At 40.5% G+C, this 27,665-nt stretch overlaps 1 protein-coding gene across 5 annotated transcripts; it reads left to right on the top strand.

Moving 5' to 3' along the window:
* Positions 1-879: 879 nt before the first annotated feature.
* LOC139657695 (COP9 signalosome complex subunit 1) lies at positions 880-27,665 on the top strand. 5 transcript variants are annotated; one of them, XM_071535613.1, is made up of 14 exons: positions 880-928; positions 2,838-2,930; positions 3,526-3,707; positions 6,279-6,446; positions 7,113-7,248; positions 7,479-7,556; positions 7,728-7,788; positions 9,963-10,048; positions 13,344-13,438; positions 13,547-13,652; positions 14,155-14,235; positions 18,454-18,591; positions 21,339-21,473; positions 25,619-27,665. In XM_071535613.1, the coding sequence occupies exons 1-14, from the start codon at positions 890-892 to the stop codon at positions 25,691-25,693; spliced, it is 1,473 nt and encodes a 490-aa protein (XP_071391714.1). In that variant the 5' UTR covers positions 880-889; the 3' UTR covers positions 25,694-27,665. The 5 variants fall into 5 exon arrangements, with proteins under 5 accessions (XP_071391714.1, XP_071391712.1, XP_071391716.1 ...); XM_071535611.1 differs by having other exon boundaries at positions 3,526-3,728; XM_071535615.1 differs by lacking the exon at positions 14,155-14,235.

The following is a 27,665-nucleotide window of genomic DNA, read 5'->3' as shown; positions in this document are numbered from 1 at the left end:
GCTAACTCTTGCTTGCTTGACGTATCTCTCCCTCCCTTTCCCTATTCTGTGATTATGGTTTGTTTCCCAAAACCGACCTCTTACAATTCAGTTGAGCGCCCTCTGCCTGATGTGATAATACCTCACCATTACCATGCTTTTTACCGTGTGGATTTGCTATTTGATATGTCAATACAATCTACTCTATGAACAAGCTGCTTAAATAAAACTAGGCCTACTAATTACAATAATAAAAATAAAAATTGTCTTCTACCTCAATGACAAATCTGTGCAAAAGAAGTACATATATTTTATAGCTGTCCAATGCACAGTGCAATGTTTTTGATTTTGATACAATATTTCATCATAACATTCATTGAACATTTACAACATCGACATCAACTTTGAGCTTATTTACTTACGACTTCTGCATTCAAACATTTGGTCTGAACTAATAGAAGAATGGAACAAAATAATGTTGGGTGGCTTCTGTTTTTAGAGCTATTTTATATGCTGCAGCAGCAGAATGAAGATATAAAATTGTCTTTACTGTCAAAATGAATTGTACCAGTAGATCTAAAAGTGAAATATTCAAAGTCCTAATGAGAACCGGTGAATAATGTTTTTGTTTTCGATATGGAAAAACACATAAACACACGTTTCATTAGCATTGTTTTAAATCTTGCCATCACCCAGTTAACTGGGTAGATTAAATGAATCATTTTAAACATGCTTAACTGACTTTGTTAAGAGCAGACCGCGTAGTGTTCCGCTGCGTTCTTTCAGGACGAAAACCTGATTTTCCGACAGCACGTGAAGGCATCACAACTGCACGCCATTACGTAGGCAACTCTGCCCCGGAAGTGAAACTAAACCCACTGTTGTTGCTGCTGCGGCGCTTTGGAAACAGATGAAGATGCCTTTGCCTGTTCAAGTATTCAACTTCCAAGTAAGATTTGGTTAACATATTTACATATTCGCCAGGTTTATAAGGTGTAGCATGTAGCGTAAGGGAAATTAGCATGCTTATAGAACAGGTGTGTGTTTTAAGACTCGAGTCGAGCTCGTGCTGCCCGCTCAGTTTGACAACCCAGCTAGTAGTAAGTTCCATGTTAGCTCGTGCAGTAACGTGATTTAACTCTGAATATCGGTGACAGCTTAATAATACACTTCTCTATTCTAATTAGGAATGTACAGAACTGTCACGTGCTCAAGCATATAACAGTTTAAAACGTATATTTATTGTTACCGATAATAACCCCCATGCTGCTGTTATCCAGCTAGCTCGACTGGTAGGTGATGCTGGTGGTAACTTCGATGCTAGCGTTAAATGGGATTTCTGAATGACAAAATGGGGACACATATTGATATTTAACATTTTGACATTATCTGTTACTCTGCCGACTTTTGGCCAATTCCTCAATATATAGTACATTTGTTTATGTTTATTCGAGGGGGAAAAAATCATTCACAAATCTGAATTCATGGGGAAAACCCCTTTTGTATCTATCAGTTTCTTCTCTTTGTACTCATTCCTTCTGTGTAGTCATAACATGTTTGTTATTCATCTTTTTGTCTATATAATTATCATTTTTCATATTTGTATGTGTCAAATGAATGTTCCTCTCATTGAACCGAATGGTAATGTTAGGTGTGATGTCAAACAAAACTGAAATTATCAAATAATATTCCTACCATACCTCATATTATGAGAGTTTTTAAGTAAAATTTGCTTGTCATCATCAATTTAGACAGCAGAAATGTGTGTCACGTAGGGCTGGGCAATATATCGATATTATATCGATATTGTGATATGAGACTAGATATCGTCTTAGATTTTGGATATTGTAATATCGTGATATGGCATAAGTGTCTTTTCCTGGTTTTAAAGGCTGCATTTCAGTGAAGTGATGTCATTTTCTGAACTTACCAGACTGTTCTAGCTGTTCTATTATTTGCCTTTACCCACTTAGTCATTATATCCACATTACTGATGATTATTTAACAAAAATCTCATCGTGTAAATATTTTGTGAAAGCACCAATAGTCATCCCTACGATATTGTCGCAATATCGATATCGAGGTATTTGGTCAAAAATATTGTGATATTTGATTTTGTCCATATCACCCAGCTTTAATCCCTAATCAGCTCTACTTACAACTGAACATTTAGCCCACTTCGTAGAAAATACCAAGATATATATCGTGTATCGCTATTCAGCCTAAAAATACCGAGATATGATTTTTGGTCCGTATCGCCCAGCCCTAGTGTCACGATATTAAAATATCTTCATATCATCACGATATGATTCCATGAGACGATAAACGATAATATTGAATTATCGCCCAGCCCTACTTGTAGCAGTCAATAAAAAGAGGAGCAGATTTAGATTTTTCATTTAAAACTTGCTCACTCACTTATAAAAAAAATTTAAAAAATGTTTTGTCTTGGACCCTGTTTCTGTGTCGCCACATGGTAATAACATTAAGTTTCAACTGACGTTCGACCAGTTAACCATTCAGACAGCAGAGACACTATTGCTTTGAGCAGCGTAACAGGCAGCCAATCAGGAGCCTGTTTGTTACAGAGCCATTTGATTTAATTGGCTCACAGTCAGAGAGAGTGTACAGACAAAGATTGAAAACATGCACCTTAGACCAGAGACTGTGTATAACTGAGGCATTGAACATACATATCACATAGGTCAACTTGTGGTCCGCACTCATTTTGGCAGACCCTACATCCAATCCACCAAGCAGCACTTAGGCTATTTGAATACAATTATGGGCTCCAGGTTCACATTGTTAATGTTGTGGCACATACTTCCAATACAATAGTGTTGTGATCTGTTTCATAGGGGGCAGTCGAACCCATGCAGATCGATGCCGACCCACAGGAGGACCAGCAGAACTCCCCAGATGTCAGCTACGTGGTGGAGAATCCAACGCTGGTATGAACCGGACCCATCCTGCTCTGCTGTATTTCCCACTGTACTTGGTTCCCTATGGAGTCGATATACAAATGTTGGCATTGCTGTTAAATTGAGACCTTTTTTGTGTGTGCATTCTTGTATTTCCATACTTATGAGGACCAGATGTCCTCCCAAAGATAGAAAGATGAGGAAAATCCTCCAAAGTGAGGACATTTTGCCACTTAACACCTCTATGACAGCTAGTTTAGGATTAGGACTTGGATTAAGGGGATAAGATTAGGATTCGATTTAGTTTAGGCTAAGGGTTAAGGTTAGTTTACGATTAGAATTAAAGTGTAACTAAACAACTAAACTGTAAAGTATGACATCTATTGGTAAAAAGCATGAGGTGGTGACATCACCTGGCACTAAAGATCAACCAATAGCAGATGGCAAGTTCAGTAGCATGCTTTTTACCAATATGTGTCAGGCTTTACACAGATTTGGGTTTGGGGTTTAGTTACTCTTGTATAGGTTTAGGTTAAGGTAAGGGTTAAGGTTGGGCATGTAAAGGTCAGGGTTAAGGGGTTAAGTCCTGACAAGTATAGTAATACAAATATGTGTGTGTGTGTAGGACCTGGAGCAGTATGCGTCGAGCTACAGTGGCCTGATGCGTATCGAGAGGCTCCAGTTCATCGCAGAGCACTGTCCACAGCTCAGGGCCGAGGCCCTCAAGATGGCGCTGACCTTCGTTCAGAGGACTTTCAACGTCGACATGTACGAGGAGATCCACTGCAAACTCACCGAGGCCACACGGTACGAGGAGAGCAGCACACGGCTCTTTATCATGTTATGCCAGCCATTTAGTTATTCTGTTTGAAAAAATGAGTGAAGTCTAATTGTCCCCCACCAAAGGGGGGACTATGGATCGGTCTCCGTCCGTTAGTTCGTCCGTTAGTTAGTTCGTTCGTTAGTTAGTCACACTGTAACGTTGACTTTGTGCCGCTAGGGGGCGGCATTGACAATGAATGGGGACTCAGTGGTAAAGCAGCTCATACAGTTAAAGTTATCATACAATGTGGGGGACAGTGAATGGGGACTCAGTGGTAAAGCAGGTCATACAGTTAAAGTTATCATACAATGTGGGGGACAGTGAATGGGTACTCAGTGGTAAAACAGGTCATACAGTTAAAGTTATCATACAATGTGGGGGACAATGAATGGGGACTCAGTGGTAAAGCAGGTCATACAGTTAAAGTTATCATACAATGTGGGGGACAATGAATGGGGACTCAGTGGTAAAGCAATCCAGTTAAAGTTATCATAGGTAACATAATAGTCTACACACGCTACACACTTGGAGACATCAGACTGGGTTGATGTGTTGAAGTGAGAGTCAATGGAGAATTTCTGGGCAAACCTCTAACCACAAGACACTGTAGTTATTGTCCAGTTGTTGGACTGTTGTTCTGTTATTGCATCATCACTGCACTACCACTGTGCCTCAGTGTTGACTACTTATATCATATTACCACTTACCTACTGTGCAATACCATATATCACTTATCATTTAGCATTTACATTATTCATAACACTCACACTCCTGGTGTTGTATGTTATATTGTATATTGTATTATAAATTGTATTGTAGTGTACATTGTGTAATGTACGGATTGTATTTATTGCGTATTGTAGTTCTTATATTTTGTACTGTATTGAGTAAAAACAGGACAATTACAGTTACTACATTTCAAGATATAACTTGTAAGCCTAATTCTGAGGAGAGTAGGCAACAGAAATATATGGTCAATCTGTCCTTTCATTGTCCCATACCAAAATGCTTATACAATTTCACTCATATTTCAAGTACACTCAGCAATCACTGACTGACCCAAGGGTGGAACTACATCACTGGTGGGGGACAACATGTTTACTATTTGCTTGTTTAAACTAATGTTTAGTACCTGGTTGCTTCAGCATGAATCAGTTTTCTTAGTCAAACCTTGTTAATCCCAGCTAACTGCGCTGGAGTTGGCTAATTACAAATTACAGGGTTCCTACGCAGGTCTTGATGGTGTGGGCAAGTATGGGTAATTATTTTGATAATGAAATTATCACTGCCTGGGATTGGCAGGCAGAAAGCAGCCCTATGCTAAAATTTCTATCCCCAGTGTAGTTGTTAAATTGAAACATGATGCTGCAATTAATTCTGTCCTATTGAGCAACTTGGTGCTTGGTGCTATTGATTAGTCTTAGATAGGTTTTATAGCAGATATTTTCTCTAAGAACCTTTTCTTAAATAAATACTTTTGGCATTCAATATATGAAAACTGATATGTTTAGTCTTAGAACATTAAGGCTGGAAACGTATGGAATTTTGAAATGGAAATTAATAAGAACCCTGTAATTTTTAGTATATTAAATTGTTGAAATACATTGAAATACTGATCCATAATACTCTATCTATAATTTCATAAATTAAAAATAGCAAATCTGGAAGTGCACAGACCCCCAAATTTCATGTAAGTTGCTGTTGAAATATATTTGTATTTAATTGTTCATTTGCATTTAGTTATTGTAGTAATTGATTTTACTTGTATACCAGTACACATAATCAAACAAATATCCAGATGTATAAAGGGCTGAACATTTTTTCTATGAGTGTGTGGGTATTAAAACAGAAGGAAAATACACCATGTGACAACCAACACAGGGGTAGATGAAAGAAGAAAAAAGACAATATTTTTGAAAAAGTGACTTTAATACATGTGCCAAAAATAAATGATCCATTGACAAAAACGAGACAGACATGTCTTGATGTCCACAATCATCAGGGTTTTGGCTCATGTATTAAAGTCACTTTTTCACTTCAGCAATCTCAGTATTTTTTCATTTGTTCTGATAATACATGCATTTTCTGATAATGATAGTGATACTGTGAATAGACAATAATGCACATGTTTTGAACATTGCTTAATAAATGCTATAATGTGCAGATATATTATGGTCATTTTCTATGGGGCAGTAAAAATCTTGCTTATTGAAACACAAGTTCAATCTTATGTTATTCTTTGGTTGTCATACAGTGTGTGAGTAAATTCAGAGAAATACCCATAATTAACAAAATACAGTTTTGTGTCAATGTATAGTTTTGTATTAGGCTTGGGCAATGTCCAAAATGTAATATCATGATGCTGTCCCGACAAAATATCACAGAAAATATCGCGATATTCATGAAATATCGCGATATTCAGTATTATCAAATATCGACCCAAGCCTATTTTGTACAGATAAAAGCGCTTCTGCTGCACTGTGGCTCCGCTGCTTCAAATGAAAACTAAACCAAACTAAAACCGTGCCCTTCTGTGTTTATGTTCCCGTGTCCAGAGAGGTCCAGGGGGCCCCGGAGGCCGCGGCGGAGGCGGGGGCCGCCGACCCCCCTCCCCTGGACAAGGCCTGGGCCGAGTCGACCAGGAAAAAGGCCCTGCTCAAACTGGAGAAACTGGACACCGACCTCAAGAACTACAAAGGCAACTCCATCAAAGAGAGCATCAGGTGTGTTTTTGTGTGTGTGTGTGTGTGTGTGTGTGGCGTACAGTTGCTTTAATCAGTCATCCCTCCTGGGGGAAAAATTAGGTATTATACTCCATGAGGTTGAGCCACAGAGAAAACTCTAATTCAGTACACGAGTAGCTATTCTCATTCTTATAATAATAATAATCATCATCTTTATTCATGTAGCGCTTTTCAAAACACACTTTCAAATCACTTTTCAAAGGAGCAAAACCCACAAAGAACAGATAAAATTGACAACAAAAGCGAGGCAAAAACTGCGATAGCGAGGCGAGAAACACAAAAACAAGGTCAAAGACAATAATAGATTATTATACAAAAGCAAGCGTATGAAAGACAGCGCTTTAAAAGATGATTTACTGATTTAGCCAGCCAAAGCTCCTCAGGCAAGTCGATCCACAGTGTTTTTTTTTTTTTTTCCAGATCACTGAAGGATAAAAACGGCTTCATTTTTGGCAATATTCCTCAGTTGAAAGAAGCTCAAAGTCAAAGCTCAGATTTGTATTGAAAACACTGAAGTTTCTTGCTGCAGGCTTTACAGTGGCAGACAGTACCTGGGATATATTCTGGTATATATGTTCAAGTATTGGGAAGGAGAGCTTCGCAACTCCACATGCAAGTCTGTCATTGGGTGTTTTTTCCTCTCAGGCGGGGTCACGACGACCTGGGCGACCACTACCTGGACTGCGGTGACCTCAGCAACGCCCTCAAGTGCTACTCGCGGGCCAGAGACTACTGCACCAGCGCCAAGCACGTCATCAACATGTGTCTTAACGTCATCAAGGCAAGACACCCGTCACTTTGTAATGGAAACATACTGTATAGGCTGGGTGTTAATGTCGAGTCTTCAGAATAGCCCAGAGAGCTTATAGGCCAACATTTCCTGCCTGCACCGACCTTAAATGTAATTGTCGTTGATAGCATACACTAGAGGGCAGTCTTGATGGAGATTTGTTTCCCTTTGACTCTCACTGTGTGTGTGTGTGTGTGTGTGTGTGTGTTCCTGTTGATTAGGTTAGTGTTTACCTCCAGAACTGGTCCCATGTCCTAAGTTATGTCAGCAAAGCAGAGTCGACTCCAGAAATAGCAGAGGTACGTTGGCCATCTCTCGTGAATCTGAATCTGAATTTTTGTTGAAGTCCCGTATTAATCTATTTAGTCCTGAAGCGCATACTAATCTGTCCCTGAACATATTTTTTTTTAAAGATGAAACGTGCCTAATTTTGCTTACACCGTTTGTTTGATGTGCCGTTGGTTTTTCAGCAACGAGGAGAGAGGGATTGCCAGAGCCAAGCTGTTCTCACCAAATTAAAATGTGCTGCAGGTAATTTCCAGATGGCTATTATCTCTTTAAATGGCCAAACACGAACAATATGAATGACAAGCTGAACAAAGCCCGTAAACCTGTAATGGTTTGGTGAGAGGGAATTCATTACAAGGCCTTTAGTCACACTAGTAAAAGTATGTTTTTTTTCTGGATGGAAATGTGTTGGCGGACTGAAAGGAACTGTTATGTATTTGATATCTGAGATAGCAATCCAGACAGTATGAGGCATTTAGAGTAGCAATCACTTCAGTGTGTACGCCTAAGGCAACACTGCATTAGTAGCTCAGAGAGTGAAAATGGTAGCATGATGCCCATCATTTGTGTGCACCTTTGTTTATGTGCTCAAATCTCTACATTATGTGTAGCACTCCATGAAATCTGCATACTAATTTACACCAAAGGCATCAAATAGGATCTGAATTGTCCTCTGATTGATCTCTGGACAACTGGAATGACATTTCAAGCAAACTGATGACTTTCCTAGGCAATCAACATACGTATAGGGTTTTCAATCATCACTACCTTTGATCAGTTTACCATATTGAGTGGTTGTGAATGGAAATGAGCTAGAAATGTAATGAAATACTTTGAACTCTGTGGGGAACATTTGCACAACTGAGCAACTGCGATTTTGGTCAGCTGAGCATACTAGGCAGTTGGCAATTTGAATGTTTCCCTGTGTAGTTGAGTGACAAAAATGTGGCATCGTAAACCCTCATGGTTTTTAATTAACTTACCACAGTAGGTAGGTACTAGGCACAGAGCCAATCTGATGAAGCAACATGCGAAAAGCATAGTTCGCTCCTCTTTGTTTTTAATGTAATCTGTTAATAAAATAGTGTAATTCCTAGTATCCTGGTGTGTGCTGGAATATTGATTTTTTGGTTTACCACAGTATGTGTTTTGCAGTTTGAATGGTGTTTCTAGTATAAAGATTACAGTTAAAAATACAGTGGAAGCTTTTGGTTGGACTGCTAAAAGTTCTAGAACATGGGACACATAATTGTAACTGGGGGATGATAAATCATTTTTTATCCCTCAGCTAGTGATATAATAAAATTTGAATTTGTAACATAGAATTTGAAAAAGCCTCCATATACCCCCCATTCTTCTTATGTCCCGCCATCATGGTACATGGTATGTGGGACATTATGTTGTCATGGTGGCATCTGTGTGTTACCAACACATGATAGAAACTTCATGCTTACACCACAGCTACCCTCGACAGAGTAGATCAGTGGTTCTCAACGTGGGGTCCGGGGACCACCAGGGGTCCTTGAGGGGGTTCCAGGGGGTCCCCAGCAAACTGATGAATTGTTACTATTACTTCATTTACAATAAGTTAACACGATTAAAGAATGTAGAAGAATGACCATTTTACATAGTTTCACTGAAATCTCTGTACCTACTCCACAGATAGTCATGGAATTCTGGACAAAATCATATCTAACAATAAAAATATTCTCAGATTTGGGTCCGAGAGACAAAATCTCATCAAATGGGGGTCCGTGGCCCTAATGTGGACTAAATTAGGGATATGAAAAAGGTTGAGAACCACTGGAGTAGATGATCTGATTATAGATCATTTGCTGCATAAATTTTCATATTAATGAGGAAAAATTTTTTTTTTGAAACTACTAGAACTCCTTAATGCTTTCAGATAACAGAGGTCTGTTGTATGTTGACATTGAAATATTTGCTAATTAATGTATTAATTATCCTAATTAATAACCTTATTAGCATAACTGATTATGTTTAATATATCATAGTGATTATGGTGGGACATTAGTATATAATAAACAAGAGGCTCAAATTGTGCATCTTGTTTGTTAAAGTTCCATAACTCAAAAGGTAAAATATGCACCAAAAAGTTGAATACAAACATGAATTAAGCCTCAGGAACAAAAAAGTTAAATGAAAGCTCCAATATGGTGGAGCAGATATCACACTGAAAATGAAGACTAAAAATAGTTCATAAATAACAGTTGTGTGTTTTGTTTTCACTCGCTCACCAATCAACAGCTCTGACAGTCTTTTGTGCTCCGGTGACAAACATGGAGCCTCACACTGTTCATTGAAAAAAAAAAAAAACCCTTTGATGTCTCCCTGTTTGTCTTGATTAAAGGGTTGAATGAATGAATTGTGTTTCTATTTTCCCCCTGTCCTTGCAGGCCTAGCGGAGCTGGCCTCTAGGAAATACAAACAAGCTGCAAAGTGCTTCCTGCTGGCCTCCTTTGACCACTGTGACTTCCCTGAGGTGAGAGCCTGGCTGCAGCAACACTGTCAGAAAGACGTTCTTTGCTTTCTCTTCCCCCTTAGCTTCTCCCCCTCCCACAGCCTTCAGCTAGTGAGGACGAGGAAGAGTAAGAATTCAAGACAATTCAGCCTGTGTCTCCTCATACCTGAAACAATGGAGTAATGGGCGATATCCAAAATTTAATATCTCCATGCTTTCCGCCAAAATATCGCGATATATACAGTTCATTATCACAGAGGTGGGGGGTCCTTTTTTGGGGGTATTTTATTTATTCTAATACATCAAATTTAATTAATTAATAATAATCTTAATTTTACTAATGATCTTAGTATTCAAGCAAAAACAATGACCATTTGGCGTATTTATTTAATTATTGAGTATGCATGAGAATGCTTATTCATATTCTTAGCATTAGGGATTCAATGGAGAGATTTAGTGTCCCATGGTCTAAATGCAGTATCAGAAGTATTTCTACCCTGCCAAGGAGAAAATTGTGGCGGAAAAAATGAATGCCTGTGTTATTTTCTATGTATAAAATAGTCAAATTTAAAGCAGAACTAGACAGAATTTTCACAGTGCCTTGTGAAAGTATTCAGACCCCTTGACTTTTTGCCCATTTTGTTGTGCTATTAAATATTTGGGATTTTTAGTCTAGGTTCTATGCAATGCACGCTTTTCTATCAAAGCGTAAACAAATTTGTTGAAATTGATATGAAAGCCGCCGACATGCAAAGTTTGCCTAGTTTAGCCTTGCCTAGTCCCAACTGTCTCACCACAGAATCTCACCATCAACATAATCATCTTCATTATCTTCATAGAAGCGGTCTATTCACATCAACGTCTTTGAATTTTAAAGAAGGTCAGCATGCCGGTCCCTCGGCTGGGGCTCTCTCCTCCAGAGGTGGTGTTACAGATGGTCCTCCTCACTGCAGGACCACAGTTCACAGCACCTAAAGGGAAATATCAGCCTTGAACCTGCATGCCTTCGCTTTGAAACCAGCGGTACAATCTGAGGCGTTAGAATAGTATGTTGGATAGTTGTTTATTTTGTTGCATAGTGTTTGCTTAGGCCTAAGTATTCAGAAAGTGGGGAAAAAAAGCTTATATCTAAACACATTTTGATTAGTTCACTGCCTAGTGGCTATATGGGTTTATGAGGGTGCAGCTGTTCTTAAGCGTCGGGACCCTCAGGAGCGACTGGCTGACATTTCCTCTAAACTTCGACGTGAGCAGCAGAATAATATTTAAAGAAACCATTTGATTGGTTATTGCAATTCGCAGCTACATGCAAATTAAGCAGCCAAATGATGCTTTCATAGCTATACAATACAATACAATACAATACAATACAATACAATACAATATACTTTATTGTCCCCATGGGGAAATTTGTCTTGGACTCAAATGCTGCACACATATAACTGCCTCCATAGCTAACATACTAATTATTTGCTAATTTGTATTGTAGGTAGGTAGGTTCAACCAATGCGGCACTGTTGTCGGGTGAAAACCTTTTATCTCCAAACTGTCAACCTTCCAGGGACCAAGCCTTGTTTTTAGCTTGACCGTGTATTTTTCAGGGATTAACGAGCCCAAGGGTTGTAGAACGTTCTCAACGCATAGAGGAGCATTGAGTCATTTAATTTAAGTTTGAAACATGAAAATCTCCAAAGATTTACAAACTTTTTTACCCGACAGCAACAATGGATTTTTGAAAGCCGATGCCAATATGTCTGTATTGAAGGTGCCAATAGTCAAAATGTTCTGCCAATATTTGGTATCTTCAAATTTGACCATTTTCATGCCAAAAAAAAAGAAAGAATTCATTGTTTCTATCAGAATTTTATTGTTGTAAAGCGTGGAGAAACAGCATTTAGACCATCATGGGACACTAAAACTCTCCATTGAAACCCCTCCATTGTTTGGCTTTGGCCATGTGACATACTACCTCACTTTTCCCTGTCTTAGTGCAGCAGCAGAGGCTCTCTTCAGTCAGCCTGAATGAGCCTCAGAGAAACAAGACAGTGCTGTCAGAGCCTCTAAATAAACAAGGATCATACAAATTATTGAATCTATCTTCGGCTGTTCACATAAGAGTCATTTTGAGATGAACACTGTTATTCGGTGTCACTACTGTACATATAAGTGCGCCGTAGCAGTTCCACAGAGGCTGGGTCCTGCAGTCAAAGGAACCCACTTTTGTTTTGAGTGCAGACTGCGGTTTGACCCCTGCTAACGGCTCCAATTGAACACTGCAACTAAACTCCATTAGGTTTAAGGTGAGGTGGGGTAGAGTGAATCCAGGGGAATCCGAAGGTCCGCTCGACAAAAAAGCTTTCACAGCTCGGCAACCTCGAATGCACCGGAATCTAAATCGCTGATTGCCAGGCGTTCAGCTCAAGGCTCGAGGTTTGATGTTATCGAATGCGGATATATATAGACGGACGCGCACACACACACACACACACACACACACACTCTCTAACCTTTACTCCGACGCGGTGCAAGGCCGTTTAACTTTTCAAAGCCGAGAATATTCCGGAATCGTTCCAACCCTTCCATCCACTCAGGTTTGTCCTCCGGTGTCAGATAAAGCGGCGCGGCTCTTACATAATAAATTGGTCTTCTCAAAAAAAAAAAAAAAAAAAAAAAAACGTGGCAGAAGTTTTTGGGATGCGCCGCGGCTGGAAATGTACATTTTAAAAGGTCAAATAATCAGACGGGAGGTGATTCAGATGCATGTGACAAGACAAGAACGTACCGAGCGGAGTCATTTACCTCTCGTTGCCAACCTCTGACCGTTTTGCGGTTATGAAATTAATAGCCACAGGCTGCAGTCCGCCAGCAGGAGACGGTTTAAAAATAATACTTGAGTGGAAATACCAGCCGTTTAAAACATTTGAAGGTAATAGAACATAATAGAAGAGACACTGCTGTCCTCGCATGCTTGCAAGTTCATTGAGAACGTGCAGCAGAACCACTGGGTGGCAGAGTCATCACTGTATACTGTCACTATCCAATGGAGCAATGAATGGAGTATAGAATTGACACAAATTTTGTGCTTTAATAAACGCTCTGTCACAATCTGAATCTCCTTTATGTGGACAATAAACGCTTGTAACAGGAAAACAGTGACATATTTTTTCTACTTTCTTTCCCCACATACCATTTCTTTTTTGCAGTTCCCAGAAGGAGAAATTTTGGATTGATTGAATTTTTTATAGTGGCTTTTTATAGTGGCAGTGTTTTGTTTGTTCTGTAGTCCATGTTGTTTGATGGATGTGTTTCCTCGCAGCTCTTGTCTCCCAGTAACGTAGCTGTTTACGGCGGCATGTGCGCCCTCGCCACCTTTGACAGACAGGAGCTCCAAAGAAACGTCATCTCCAGCAGGTCGGTGTGTGTGTGTGTGTGTGTGTGTGTGTGTGTGTATATGTAGTTGCTCTCTCACTATTTCCCCACCATACTGACTACATTCCCTCTTCAAACCTCCTCTCCCAGCTCCTTCAAATTGTTCCTGGAGCTGGAGCCGCAGGTCCGCGACATCATCTTCAAGTTCTACGAGTCGAAGTACGCCTCTTGCCTCAAAATGCTGGACGAAATCAAGGTAAGGCTTACATTCGCAAATCATTACATGAATTATTAGGAGGATTCCAGCAATATTACACGTTGCAACAGGCACCGAGATTTCACATACAGCTTTAGAGACATTTGAGCCAGACTAGAAAACAGTGATTTCAGAAAAGAATAGATGAAACTTTAAAAGATGCTCCCTGCGGGGAAATTGGGTCATCACCGCAGCAAGACGGTAATTAAATAGAATATTAATAACAATAGCGCAAATGGGGGGTATTAAACATAACACAACAATTTCACACACAGCAAGAACATATTAAAAATGTAATGTATGAATGAGAAGTGTAACAAAATATGAATTCCGGTATTATGATGGTGTGCAAAATAACTGCAGTAAGCCAAAGTGCAGCGAAGGCAAATGAATGAAAAATTGTGTGATATGAAAATACTGCCAGTGGAAAAAAATAAGAGAAATTAAGTAGATATATAATTTCATATCCCATTGCCCCCCCCCTTCCTGTTCCCCTCCTTAGGATAACCTGTTGCTAGACATGTACCTGGCTCCTCATGTACGGACCCTTTACACCCAGATCAGAAATAGAGCCCTCATACAGGTAAGACACACACACGCACACACACAATCACAGTTTATGTTTTGATTGAAAGAAACAAGGCTGGCTGTGCCTCTGATGTGATGGATATGATGCAGTTTGATTGCTTCCATATTTAGTGCAGAATTGAATCAACACCACACTGGTTGTCTATGGGAAGCCTTTAACCTGAACTGATTCTAATGAGACATTTTGATTAGATTCCAGCCTTCCAGTATGCATGATGTTTGTCCTGGGTTTCAGTGGAGAGTTTTACTGTCCCATGATGGTCTAAACGCTGTTTCAGACACATGTATGACTACAATTCTGGGGAAAACACGGAATACTTAAAAAGTTTTGGCATGAAAATGTTCAAATTTAAAGGTATTGACTACTGTCAGATTCAATCCCAAGATATCGGTATCAGCCTTCAAAAACCCTTATTAGCGGAACCCTGATGTCCTGTATGTAGAATTAACACAGCCAGAGGCGAATCATAGTAAACAAACACAGATGCGGCGTCATTAACTTGTTTTGGATCAAACTCGAGCTTTCAGTCCCACCGCTGTCACACTGTTGGGGTTGATACACTGTCTCTCTTTACCTGAGCTGATGTTAAACTCAATCAATACCGGAGTCGTTAGCGGCGCTGTAGACGCTCCTCCCCGGCAGATCAATAGATGATATTAGAGACGAGATGGCATCCGAAACGACGTAGAGCGCTGAGGTCGAGCGCGCTGATGAGCTGGACCGAACGGGGAGGTGATGTATCGGTGCCTTAAAGAGCCATTCTGAGGCTGTTATTCAATCCGAAGGTCTCCAGGGGCCAGATGCCCCTTTTGACCTTTCCTTAATTTAACTTGACTGACATTTACTTGAAGAAGAAATACTCTCTGTTCAATATTATGGTGTAATCATTGGTACTGCGATCAGCTTGGTCGATGGGTGGCTCTATGCTGGCTGACTATGTGGTCTGGTCCAGCTACAAAGTCATGCTTTATTGGTATTGGCTTTAATCACATTGTTTTGAGGAGTTCACATAGCTAATGAGGTAAGCAGTACTCAAAAATAAACAGAAAAACGCAATTAAATGAAATCAGAGCTTATCATCGACCAATCTCGGAACCCATTGTCTATCGCTCTACGGGAATGCTTGGAGAACAGTTGCATCCATCGTTGGGGTCGATGATCAATCTCAGAACCCATCGTCTATCGGTCTGACGACGATTAGACTCTGGGGGCGGCAGCCAATATTTGGGGGTTTCCGGTGCAGCCAGCGGACATCCGGGTCAAGACTTCCTCTTCCATGCGCCGGTCATTGTTTACAGTCCGATTAGCAACTTGAGACGCGAGAATGGAGTCGGAGTTGAGAGACGACGTCTCATATGCAGATATCTGTTTATAGAGATTATCTGAAATGGCGTCTGGACCTAAAACGCCTACAAAAAGTATTGATGTTTGTGCATTATACTCAACTCCAACTCCATTCTACTCCCATCGTCGTCAGATCGATAGACGATGGGTTCAGAGATTGACCATCGACCCCAACGATGGATGCAACTGTTCTCCAAGCATCGTGTTCGAGACGTTTATTCCTGTAGTCTGTCAAATAAAACCTGTAGAGAACCGGGAAGCTTTTGTTTTTTTTTGTTTGTTTTTTTTTATTGGTGCAAAAACAAAACAGCAGTGACTTTTCAGATACAACAATGATTGAAACAGGGATAACAAGGGCAGACAATGAACAAACAACCACAGGCTGACATATAACACTTGACATGGTACACATATAAAACAAAATGAAACAAAACAAACAGATGAAAAAGACATACCAATTATGATGACAGTGACATCATGCAGCCACTGCAGTCCAAAATTAGTGTTTTAGGGAAGATCCATGTTAGAACGCGTGTTTATGTGTATGATTGTGTGTGTATGGGAGAGCAGAGAAAAGAAAAAAAATAATGAAATAAAATAATAATAATAATAACAGTAATAATAATAATAATACATGTATTGAAGAATGAACAACAAATAGGCAACAATAAGAGAAGAATGAAAAGTAAATAAATAAATGAATACATAAATGGTTTGTAATTGATATTTAGAAATGTCCGCTATTGTAGTATGGGGGGGGGTCCTGGCAGGGCTTGAGGGCTCTCTAATCCACAGTTCAAGTATGTATAGGGGGGGGGGCACTGGTGTCACCGGCAGTAGGGGGAGATTGTTATCTAGGCGAGGATGTGTCCGTGTGTGTATGTGTGTATATTGGTTTGTGTTACATGCATAAGTGATGTTGATAAATGGGGTCCAGCATATGTGAAATGAGTCTATTTGATTGTTTTTTTCATGCTATTTGTCTTTCTGTTGTGATATAGTCAGATAGTAGAAGGTACCACTGGGATGTTGAGAGGTTATTTCTGTCTTTCCACTTTAGGAGGATTGTCTTCTTGGCGATTGTTAGAGCGACCAGTATGCAGGTGTCGTCGTCTGTGAGTCCCATTTTGTGTAGTTTAGATTGGGTGAGGTGAACTCTGTGTAGAATTCTGTATTCTGTATTCTGCAGTTTGGAGTTATGGGACATTGAGAAGATGTTGTTGCAGATCCAGGAGTTGATATCGATGGTAACAGCTAGGTCTTTTTCCCAATCTTGGACCGGTCGTGGGAGATTATTGTCTGTTTTTATTAAAAGTTTGTACATTTTTGAAAAGGGTTTTTTTCTGAGTGGCTATAAATTTGAGTTGATTGAACAATGGGGGTGTTTGCAGAGTGTTGTTTGATGTGCTGATTTTCCCTTTTAAACAGTGTTTCAGTTGTGAGTATTGTAAGAAGCTGTTACCACCGATATCATATTTCTGTTTTAGTGTTTCGTAGGGTATGAGTGAGCCATGTTCAAATAAGTGTTCCAGATGTGTAATTCCTACTTTTTTTTCCATGAATTGAATGATAGTGGTTTATTTTTGATCTGAAAGTCAGGTTTGTGCCAGATTGGGGTACATTTATTTGAAGATGTGGGGTGTCCAGTGATTTGGTTGGATTTCCACCAAGCTGTCAGAGTCGCTGCTATGAATGGGTTTTTGAAACAGTTATGTTTTTTTTAATTGAGGAACTGATATAGAACCGGGAAGCTTTTGAATGTCAGGGATCAACTTCTCAACCCGTTTTTACACGTACCAGACGGAGCTACTGTTCATGAATTGAAATCGCATCGATAGGGGAACAAGGAAGCATGGAAATCGATTGGAGTTCCCCTGGTCAGTACATTTCTCTGAAAGTACAGTCTGCAGTTGACTTGATTTTGTTGACTTGTTTGTCATTTTGCGTCCCACATTGTTGCTCGCTACCTACTGATTATCTTCCAGCCAGACAATCTGGAAACCGTGGAGCTTCCAACTCCAATCAGTCACAACCCTGTGGGAGAGAGATTTTAAGAGCCTCGTGCTGAGTTTTTTTTTTTTTTTTTTTCTCTCTAGTGTCCAACCTAGTGTTCTACGATGAAGGGCTTTTCAAAGAGAAGCTTTATTTATTGATTCTTCTTTATATAACATTTTAGAGCCACCTGAACGCCCTAGATCTTTACAAGCTGCGTCTTAAAGCCAACAGTCGGGGATGGGAAGATACGCTTATGTCACAATATGATTCGATACATTATGTACTCTATTTCTTAACTTTATTTTTATTATTATTCAGTGGGTTTTATTTTCCATCTTATGTTATGCTCATTCTATGTCTATTTTCATGCATGTGATTTCTTTGTTGTAAAGCACTTTTGAGCTGCATTTCTTGTATGAAAGGTGCTATACAAATGAAGTTTATTATTCTCATTATTATTATTATGATATGGAGTTCACGATTCGACGACAACAAAGTCTGACTGTGCAGAATTATGTTTATTTCTGAGCCACAAATCTTTCTAGCGATGGTATTGGCTGCTAGAATGTAGAATAACAAAGTCATTATAAAGTGCAAATATTATAATTTGGATGGAGAGCTTGTGAAATTGTGATGGTCAAGCGTCTCATTTGTGATTAGCTAATATCATGATTCATTTTTCTGCCCCACGATACGTATTGTCACATTTTTGTATCTCTATATATTGAATTTTGATATATCGTCCATCCCTAGCCATCAGAATTACTGTTCTATGTGTAGTAAAGTGTCAGTGGTGTGTGTGTGTGTGTGTGTGTGTGTGTGTGTGTGTGTGTGTGTGTGTGTGTGTGTGTGTGTGTGTGTGTGTGTTTGCAGTATTTCAGCCCGTACGTGTCAGCAGACATGACTAAGATGGCCCAGGCCTTCAACACCACAGTGGCGGCGCTGGAGGACGAGCTCACACAGCTCATACTAGAAGGCCTCATCAACGCACGCATCGACTCACACAGCAAGGTAATGCACACACACACACACACACACACACACACACACACACAGAGCGCACCGGAGGCTTAACTTAATCAACCCTCGCAGCGAGGTAGCGCACACATTCATACCTACACACCCACACACAGCTGGAGCCCCGATCGGCACCACACATTGACTCAACGCAGCAAGATAGTGGATACACTCACTCGCACAGTCACACACACACACACACACACACATACATGTCATCATTGCAGTAGTAATAAACCACGGGTGGGATGACACATTAAGGTCACAGTTTGTTTTGAGACAGGTTACAGGGTTAAGGCTTTGATATAGTCACAACATTTGAATCATTATTAAGGCAGAAAATGTGCAAAACGTGTTTTTAGCAATTTCTCTTTAGAATCTTATTAAGATTTCCACTGTATTCTAACAAGGGTTTTATTGGCATATTTGCATCTTATTTAGACGTTTGTCTATGTACATTTCATTGAAAAGCATTTAGTGGAGTGATAAAAATGTAAACCTAAAATATTAAGTAACATCTTCCTGATATTGTGCCCTTTTTTGTCTCCAAGCTTAAAAATCCTTCTCTAACTCATCTGCTTCTCTTCATCTACATCTCCTCCTTTCTGATTGTTCTATATTTAATAAGGGAAATCAATAATGGCTTTTACCTGGATTCACGTCATCAGTGGATTTCATGCGTCCCTAATGTTTTGTCCATTCACTGTATTCTCAAAGTGGACATCTGCTTTTAGAGCTGCGACTGTCACATATTTCAAGGTTATTACAACAGATTCCGTGATTTGCACAAAACAACACATTTTCTTCCCGAAATAGCCAATTATGATAATACAAAAGAATGTGCATGCACTTGTCATGTCTCTTACACGGAGTTTTCTGAGCCACTAAGTGAGGCTCCAGCGAGCTCGACGAGCCGCCGGTGACCGAATGCGGCCTCACATCCTCTGCGTGTTTAATATGCTAATGTATTTTCTGTGATCTCTCTCTCCGGCCCGCCGCCTGGAAGCCGAGCCGCGGAAAGGAGCACTTAAAGAGTCATGTGGTATTCGCCGTGGCTAATTTGCCGACAGACCGGGGGGGGGGGCGGGGGACAATGACTGGAACTTTCCTTTGTCGGCAGCCTGAATCACGTCGGAGGTGTCGAACACGGTGTACTTGCCAAGCGCGTAAAGTTCCTCTGTGTCACCGGCGACACCGTCACTGTTGTCTTTGTCTCGGCAGGGCGTTCTCTCCTCCGCCGCACACGTTCAACAGGGTGTCCGCGGGGTCTTAAAAAGTATTAAAAGGTAATAAATCAGTTCAATTTAGTGAAAATTAAGGCCCTTAAAAAGTATTAAAAAGTCTTAATCGCCATTTTATGAGGTATTCAGTTTTGTAGCTATAGCCTATTTGTCCAAAGAGTTTGTGTGCTAATAGTTTGCGTGAATTTATTTGTTTTGCTCCTCACAACTACTACAACAAACTACAACCGGAAACAGTAATGCATAAGGAAGTTAAGAGACGCTCTCTTGTGCACCGGGCCAATTTGGGATTCTTCTGTGTAGGCTGTCCCTAAGTGGAAAGTATTATGGAAAGTGAATGGGAAAGAGAGCAAAGCATGCAAAGACCACAGAGATTTTTGTTAATGACCGTGTTGTGTGTGTGTGTGAGCGTGTTACTGTTATTACTTTTAATAAACCTAGCCTTTGGGTTAGTCACTCAATTTATTCTCTTGAGCTTTGCTCCCTCCCGGCCTATCTGGATTCTGTTGTATTGATACAGCGGTCCATAGAAGTTATCGCAAACTAAGACTGTTTTAGTTTTGCAATCTCAAAATCATTGTATAGTAAATGTAAGTTAAAGGTGTCGCTGATGTAAGCGGTTACAGCTCGAAGTGGCGTTGAGGTCTTAAAATATATTGAAAAGGTCTTAAAAAAAGGTCTTAAAAGGTATTGAATTTAACTTCAGGATTCCTGCATATACCCTGATCAAGCCGGGCTTACTGGGGAAAGTGACCTCTTGAGCCAGTCGAGTAAAACCTGGCTAATTATAGGCTTGGACGGCAATTTCACCCTCCGACGTTCAGTCTTTATAAACGAAAACAAAGATGGTGCATTTTGGACGGTCGGCCATTCTGAAGCACTTTCTGGCATCAATCAAGGAAATGGGGTGCACTTAATTTCAGAAACCGTTTTGCAGCTCCACGATGTGTATTGTCATGGTTTTGTGCTCCACCAGCAAATTGTAATAATCATCCCTTCTATTCAGTCCTCTTCTCTTTTTTTCTTTTTTCACTTTTATTTATCCAGGGCAAGTTGTCCGAGCTCCATGCTTTTTATGTATTTTTTAAAGCGATGCCCTACTTTACATTCATACAGTTCCACACATTCACACTGGGAGCTGCCCAGTGCGGTCTAAGGTCCCGATAACATAGGACATGTTTTTAGCAGTGGATTTTTTCTAGTTCTTTTCAATTTGAGTGAAGCGTTTTGCTGCTTTTCACTGCTGGGCACCTTGCATTTTTCCACACTGGGCGCCTCACGTTTTTGGAAGTGCGCCTCGGATGTGCCAAGTTGAAAAAAGTTCTGACTCAGAGTGGAAAGACGCCCTATAAACATGGAGGATCACCTGGAGATTTATTACCCCACGCAGATAGATTTTCCCAGCCAGTCCGGGATTTTGAACCAGCAATCTTCCAGTCCTGAGCCTGCTTGTCTGCCTTGTCCGCCTACAGTAGGTAAACCGGGTTTGTTCCTCCGCAGATTCTGTACGCGAGGGACGTAGACCAGAGGAGCACCACGTTCGAGAAGTCGCTCCACATGGGAAAGGAGTTCCAGAGACGAGCCAAAGCCATGATCCTCCGGGCCGCCGTGCTGCGCAACCAGATCCACGTCAAGGTACCAAAACCTCTGCGCCGTGTAGGTTTTAGTCGCTGAAAATTGACTGCACACACACTTTCATACACCTCCACACACTGGGAGCTGACCATTACAACCACAGTTCCCGGCCATTGAACAGTCACTTTTCATATAAATATAAATAAATGTCTGTTTTGCTGATTGATACAACACAATAGTAATTCAACCTATAGCCAAGTTAATGAAAGCTGTTAAACACCCGGTGTCTGGTAGCCCTTTCCTTTGGCTCACATGAAGTGATGTGGTTTCTGGTTTGTTTGGAATAAACAGAAGAAGAACTGGGTAGTTAGCATGAGCAATGATAGTCACCATGGCTGAACAGACAAAGAAAAGAGAAACTCAAACTGCATCAATAGAAAATCCAAGCTCCGCCCACAGTGTTTGATTGACAGGTGATCTCTGGGAAGTGGGAAGCAGAAACACCGCAGCAAAGAGCGCTTAGTGCCAAAGATGGAGACTAAAAACACTGAACCACTGAGGATCTTGCAGATTGCCACTTTAAGTGCCTCGCTAAAGTATTAAAATGTCTTCAATCCAGTTATTAGAGGTCTTCTTTTTTCACAATGTAATTGTTTCTTTGTGGTGCTTTTCCACTCTTAGATTAATCCAGAACAGGGTAGTAGTAGAATATGCATCTTATCTGATTTACGAAACACACTTGGACTTGTGTGGACAGTACTTAATTAGGTCTGTGGAAACACCTATAAAGTGCAATGGACCTGGTGTCCAACATGCATATTGCATCAAAATATGCATTAAAATTTGAGTTATGATAGAACAATTATTTTGTATTTTTACCTCCACCAAGGAGGTTATGTTTTCGGTGCCGTTTGTTTATCTGTAGGACAACGGAAAAACTAGGATTACGGAAAAACTACTGGGCCGATTTTCATGAAACTTTGTGGAAGGGTGTAGCATGGGCCAAGGAAGAAACTAACTAAACTAAATTTTGGAGCGGATCCGACTCACGAAATTTGCATATCATAGCAGACTGGACTATTGGCCTTGGCGGAGGTCCGCGCTCTCCGAGTGCCCTTCTAGTTTGTTTGTTTGTCTGTTTGTTTTTCTGTTAGCAGGATTACGGAAAAACTACTGGCCCGATTTTCATGAAACACCGTGGATGGGTGTAGCATGGGCCAAGGAAGAACCCATTACATTTTGGAGCGGATCCGGATCCGACTCACAAACAAGCAATAATAGCATGAACCTTGGCGGAGGTCTGCGCTCTCCGAGTGCCCTTATGTGTAATTACCACAATAAAAATCTGATTTTTTATTCCTTTATTGCCTCAAATACACCAATGCCAAGTGGCCATTTTGGAGTCCACTTAACTACATAAAGATGGTTTTGAAAACAGTATGACAGTTTGAGACCTAAGCTTGTAAAACCCCTGTGTGATTTCAGATGGAATGACTCTCGCAGTCCCATTAGCCTGTTCACTGATCAATAGCGAGTTCAGAAATGAACGAGGAATACTGTGACCCAGCGATAGTTTCAGTGACACATCCGCAATCACACACTCAACCCTGTAACATTTAGATTAGATGGTTAGTGAATGTAATAATTAGATGACATGGTTAGTGACTGGTGAATATTTAGATGAGGCGCTCAGTGAATGGTGCTGCCTGTCTGATGGTCCTGTATATTTATGACAGCACAGCCTGATATCCTCTATAGTCACATTTGTAGGTTAGTACATCATTCTTTTGAATTGGGCTTCTGTATAAATGCTCATCTTGGATTGTGGCATAAAGGATTGCAACATCAAATCCTGTGTATAGGTAAATGCTTCCGAACTTTCATTAGCTATATTCACTCAGAAATAGGCTGGTTTTGGCAGATTTGTGTCTTTATTTTGGATTTAAAAAGGTCTTAAATCATTGAATGTGGGTCTCTGAAACGTGCACATGCCACTTGTTTAACCCATAAGCTCTTGCTGCTGTTTGGGGACTCCTGGGTATTAGCGCTGGAGGGATTAGAGCACCTAGAGCCTGTCTTTGGGCATCATTTCCTTTCAAATTGAACCCTAATGTCATCTTTATCTCATGACTTAGAATGGGGAAATAATAACCTCAGGGCTAATTGTTTTTTTATTTTAACCAACTCTGATAAGTAGAAGTCTAATTAGTCTAAGCCAGATCATTACAAGATAAATCTAGGGTGTTCTCCTCAAATGGACCCACAAGGGACTCTGGGGATATCGCTATATCAGACTGTAATTATGTGATGTGATTTTTATTTAATCTATCTACAAACTCTAGTTCTTTATTTTTTTTTAATTATTTATCCCCCCCCCCCCCCCCCCCAGTGGTATTTGGCATAGCTCCAAGAACTCATCTCGTCTTTTATTTCTTCAGTCCTTTGCGGTCCCTGGCCTCCCTAGCGGTGTGGTCGTCTTATCTCCCTCCCCCCTTCCTTCTGTTCCTACTCTCGCTTCGATTTTCGACTACCCTGACCAGTCTGTCCGTTCTCCGAGCCCACACCCACACACACACACACACATACGCACACGACGTATTTACACACATGACACACACACACACCCAGTTTCAGTTGTCAGATTAACAAGGCTGTATGAGTCAGACAAACGAGTAGTACATTTGTTTAATTTCCTATCTCCATCACAACTGCGATCTCCCATCCGTGAGATTTAAATGCGGCCCTTTGTGTTTATGCAAAACTGATGGGAACTGGGAACTGCCTCACTGCAGCTATTGAGCATCAGTAAATACAGATAAAGCAGTTTTTATAGCACGAGTTATGCCAATGGTACATGGAATATTTTCAAATTAAATATGTTGATGCTTGTGTTGGTTGACCTGAAAGGAAATGAGCTGGTCTTGTCTCTAACTGGCCAGCCAGTAGAAGAGGTTGGGCTCTCTATTGCTTGATGAGTTGTATACAGGAGTTACCACCAAGTTACCATCTCATCTACCTACATTATGTAATGAGGTAAATATAGGCCTTTTGGATTCGCAGTGCAATCGTTTGGCTACAGAACACTTGGATTATGCTGGGCAAGTTGTTTAGAGGAATGATGATGGTCATTTTATGCCCTTTTTGGATCTCGAAACAACCAGACCCCATTCACTTCAGTTGTTTGGGAGAAAGCTGAAATGGAACTGCTAACTCGCTGTGGTTGCTGGCTCGCTAGAATGTAAACAACAATTTAAAAATGTCATTACAAAGTGACAATAATATAATTTGGATGGCGAGCTTGTGAAACTGTGATGGTCAAGCCGTCTCATTTGTGATTACTACAGCAGAATAACATGGAGCTGATATACAATGAGTAGTAGGATGCAGATTGTACATTTTTATCAGTGCTTGATTATGTAGATGTGATCTATATGCACGCTGGGGCCCTGACACTCAAACCCCTTGATGCTGTTTACCACAGTGCTCTTAGATTTATAACCGGTGACATGCTTAGAACACATCACTGTATTCTCTATGAGAAAGTAGGATGGCCATCTCTTAGCACTCGAAGAGAACAACACTGCCTTTTGTTTATTTACAAAGCCTTATGTGGCAAGCTCCCATTGTATTTGTCTTCGTTTTTAAGTTTCAGTGCTACAGGATATCAGACACGTTCGCAGGCATACATTAGTTTGGACAATCCACGTATGAACACAGTCAGGAAAGACCGCTTTCAGCTTTTACGCTCCTAATAGATGGAATAGGCTTCAGGACTCACTCAAATTGGACCGACTTGTTTCCATAGAGACGTTTAGGCTGCTGGATGATGCATTATGTATGGATTGCTCTTGTTTCTCTTCGTTTTCTTATTTTGTCTGCATGTGGATTGTCTGGAAATAACTTGTCGTGAATTTTGTTTGATTTGTTTTCTTGTTGTTGTGTACACAGGTCTCTCTTGAAAACGAGATCTCGATCTCAATGGGACTTACCTGTTTCAATAAAGGAATTGAAAGGAATTGAATAATATCGCGATTCATTTTTCTGCCCCACGATACGTATCATTTACATTTTTGTATCGCGATATATTGAATTTCGACATATATATATCGTCCCATTCCTAGTAGATAGTGACAGGATTTTCATTTTTGGGGGTGCGCTGTTCCTTTAACCTTTTTTTTTTTTCTTCCCCCTCTTCTCCTTTCCAGTCTCCCCCGAGGGAGGGCAGCCAAGGGGATCTCAACTCCGCCAACAGCCAGTCGAGGATGAGCACCAACATGTGAACGCTCCCATCCGAGAAGTGACCACTTCTGTTCATCAGCCAGTTGAAAAGAGGACAAATCTGCCCCCCTTTGCCGCCACCCTCTGCCCCACTTGTTGTGGAGGGTCATTCTCTAACCCCCCCCCCCACACACACACACACACACACATACACACACCTGCCCCTGGAAAAAAAAAAGGAAACCCAAGGCGTCACCACTGTTAGGAGTTGTATTGACATTGTTAGCGGTGCAGTCACTTGATTCACTGAAGACCTGAGTGTGTTTAGCTGTAGAGGAGACTGCATGTGTCTGTGTGTGGAGCGCTCAGGTACTTCACAGTGCTGTTTTATTAAAAAAAAATGCACTATTCCTTCTTTCTCTCTCTCTCTTTTCCCAGCTCTTATTGTCTCTCTCTCCCCCTTCCCATCATGCTGTCCTTCTCTTGGCGCCAGCCTTTCTCTTAGGCGGTGTCCGGAGAGTCTGATTTTAGAAGAAAATATGAAAACCCCAGTCTTTTCAATCAGCAAAGTGCATAATGCCGGGCATGCTCCCCTATTGTTATCCAGGACAGCGATAGCAACCAATTCATTCATATCTTTTTGAATATCAATTTGGGTTTAACAGTAAACAAAAGCACCATGTTCAAAGGAGAGCAGTCCAAGTTTTTGTTATCAAGTTGCCATGGTTGGAAATGAAAATTTCATGTTTATGGCTTTTGGGTTGCTGATCTGTCTGCTTGTTATGATAATTTGTGTTGGTCTCTGGGGAGGACATGAATGAGAATCATTTTAATGGTTCAGCGAGGGATATTTGGGATTCTAATATTTGTCACAGGGGAAATTAATATTTACCTCATTTGTCCGATCTCATTCTGTTACCATTGCTCAACATGCAAAGATTAGTGCGTGTAATGGATATGGTGAAAGTGACTTGAATATAAAATAAATTCAGTTTTGTGAGGGTTAAAGACAGTTGTGAAGGTCATGTAAGGTCAGTTATGTATTTGTATTTATGCTCAATGAGGCTCCGTACAAAAGACTGAAAAGGATGTCATCAATCAATGAGGTTGCATTGGACTATTCCTCCTATTTTTGCTGTCAGACTGGAGCAAAAATGAAGTATTTAGGCATCCAAGGGACAATTATTGGCCTTGACACAAAACCACTCGCCTGTCACCTGCCAGAAGACTTTGAATCACTGCTTTATATTTCCAGCCTCCAAGGAGTGAACTGCATTGACTCCTCTGTGAATACTTTTCCGGAACAGAGCCGACCCTGCGATCCCTAAATAACAAACACACACAGTAGCTTTTTTTTCCTCAGAGGGTTTGATGTTTATGTTAATGTCAAGGGCATTGAATCCTCTAGATGAAAGGCTCCGATGTTGTTCAGTGATTTAATTTTCCTTTAGTGATGCTAATCTTGTGGTTGATTCATTTTGAAGGAATAATGTGTTTCTTACAGCGGACGGCCCGGGCCTTCTCATCCTTCAGAACTGACACTCTGATGACGTGCTGTCATGTAGACAGCTTAAATGTACAGTCTGTATTGTTTCATTTTCCTCTGGTAAATCTCCATTATTTTCTATTCCAAGGCAATCGGCCATAGAAAGCGCCCTCTCTTAGTTAATATAAGGTTTCACGTCTTGCATGTCATGTTTTTCAAGGAGGCTATAGTTACAGAATGCAGAATATTAAATACAGATTTTGGGCTCAAGGGGTTAAAAAACTAATCTTTTCAATTTGATGTTTGACACTCTGTTGGCAGCGCTGTTTACGCTACAATACACTGGAGCGATTTGAATAAACAGCCATCCCCCAATCAATCGTCATATATATTCATTCCAACCAAGTGATTTCCCTGTAGGGAAAAGATATTTGGAGGCGGTTTGAAAGGCTACTCCACTGAGTTGCCTGAATCGGAGAGGAGAATCTGTTCATTTCACAACAGCATCAAATGAACCTGTTTTAAATTGCCTTCATAATAAAGCGTAA

This window comes from Centroberyx affinis, unplaced genomic scaffold (genome assembly GCF_046629955.1).
Source record: "Centroberyx affinis isolate AG114_WGS23_722 - 3 ecotype Tasmania unplaced genomic scaffold, CSIRO-AGI_Caff_v1 ptg002745l_1, whole genome shotgun sequence".
Taxonomy (NCBI): domain Eukaryota; kingdom Metazoa; phylum Chordata; class Actinopteri; order Beryciformes; family Berycidae; genus Centroberyx; species Centroberyx affinis.
Note: the sequence above shows the minus strand (reverse complement) of the source record. Positions and strands in the feature narration are given on the sequence as shown.

Coding starts and splice junctions, on each gene's coding strand:
- LOC139657695 (XM_071535611.1), top strand. CDS start 890: ATGAAGATGCCTTTGCCTGTTCAAGTATTCAACTTCCAA. Junction 3,729..6,278: donor TACGAGGAGAGCAGCACACG/GCTCTTTATCAT, acceptor TCCCGTGTCCAG/AGAGGTCCAGGGGGCCCCGG. Junction 10,049..13,343: donor ACCACTGTGACTTCCCTGAG/GTGAGAGCCTGG, acceptor GTTTCCTCGCAG/CTCTTGTCTCCCAGTAACGT.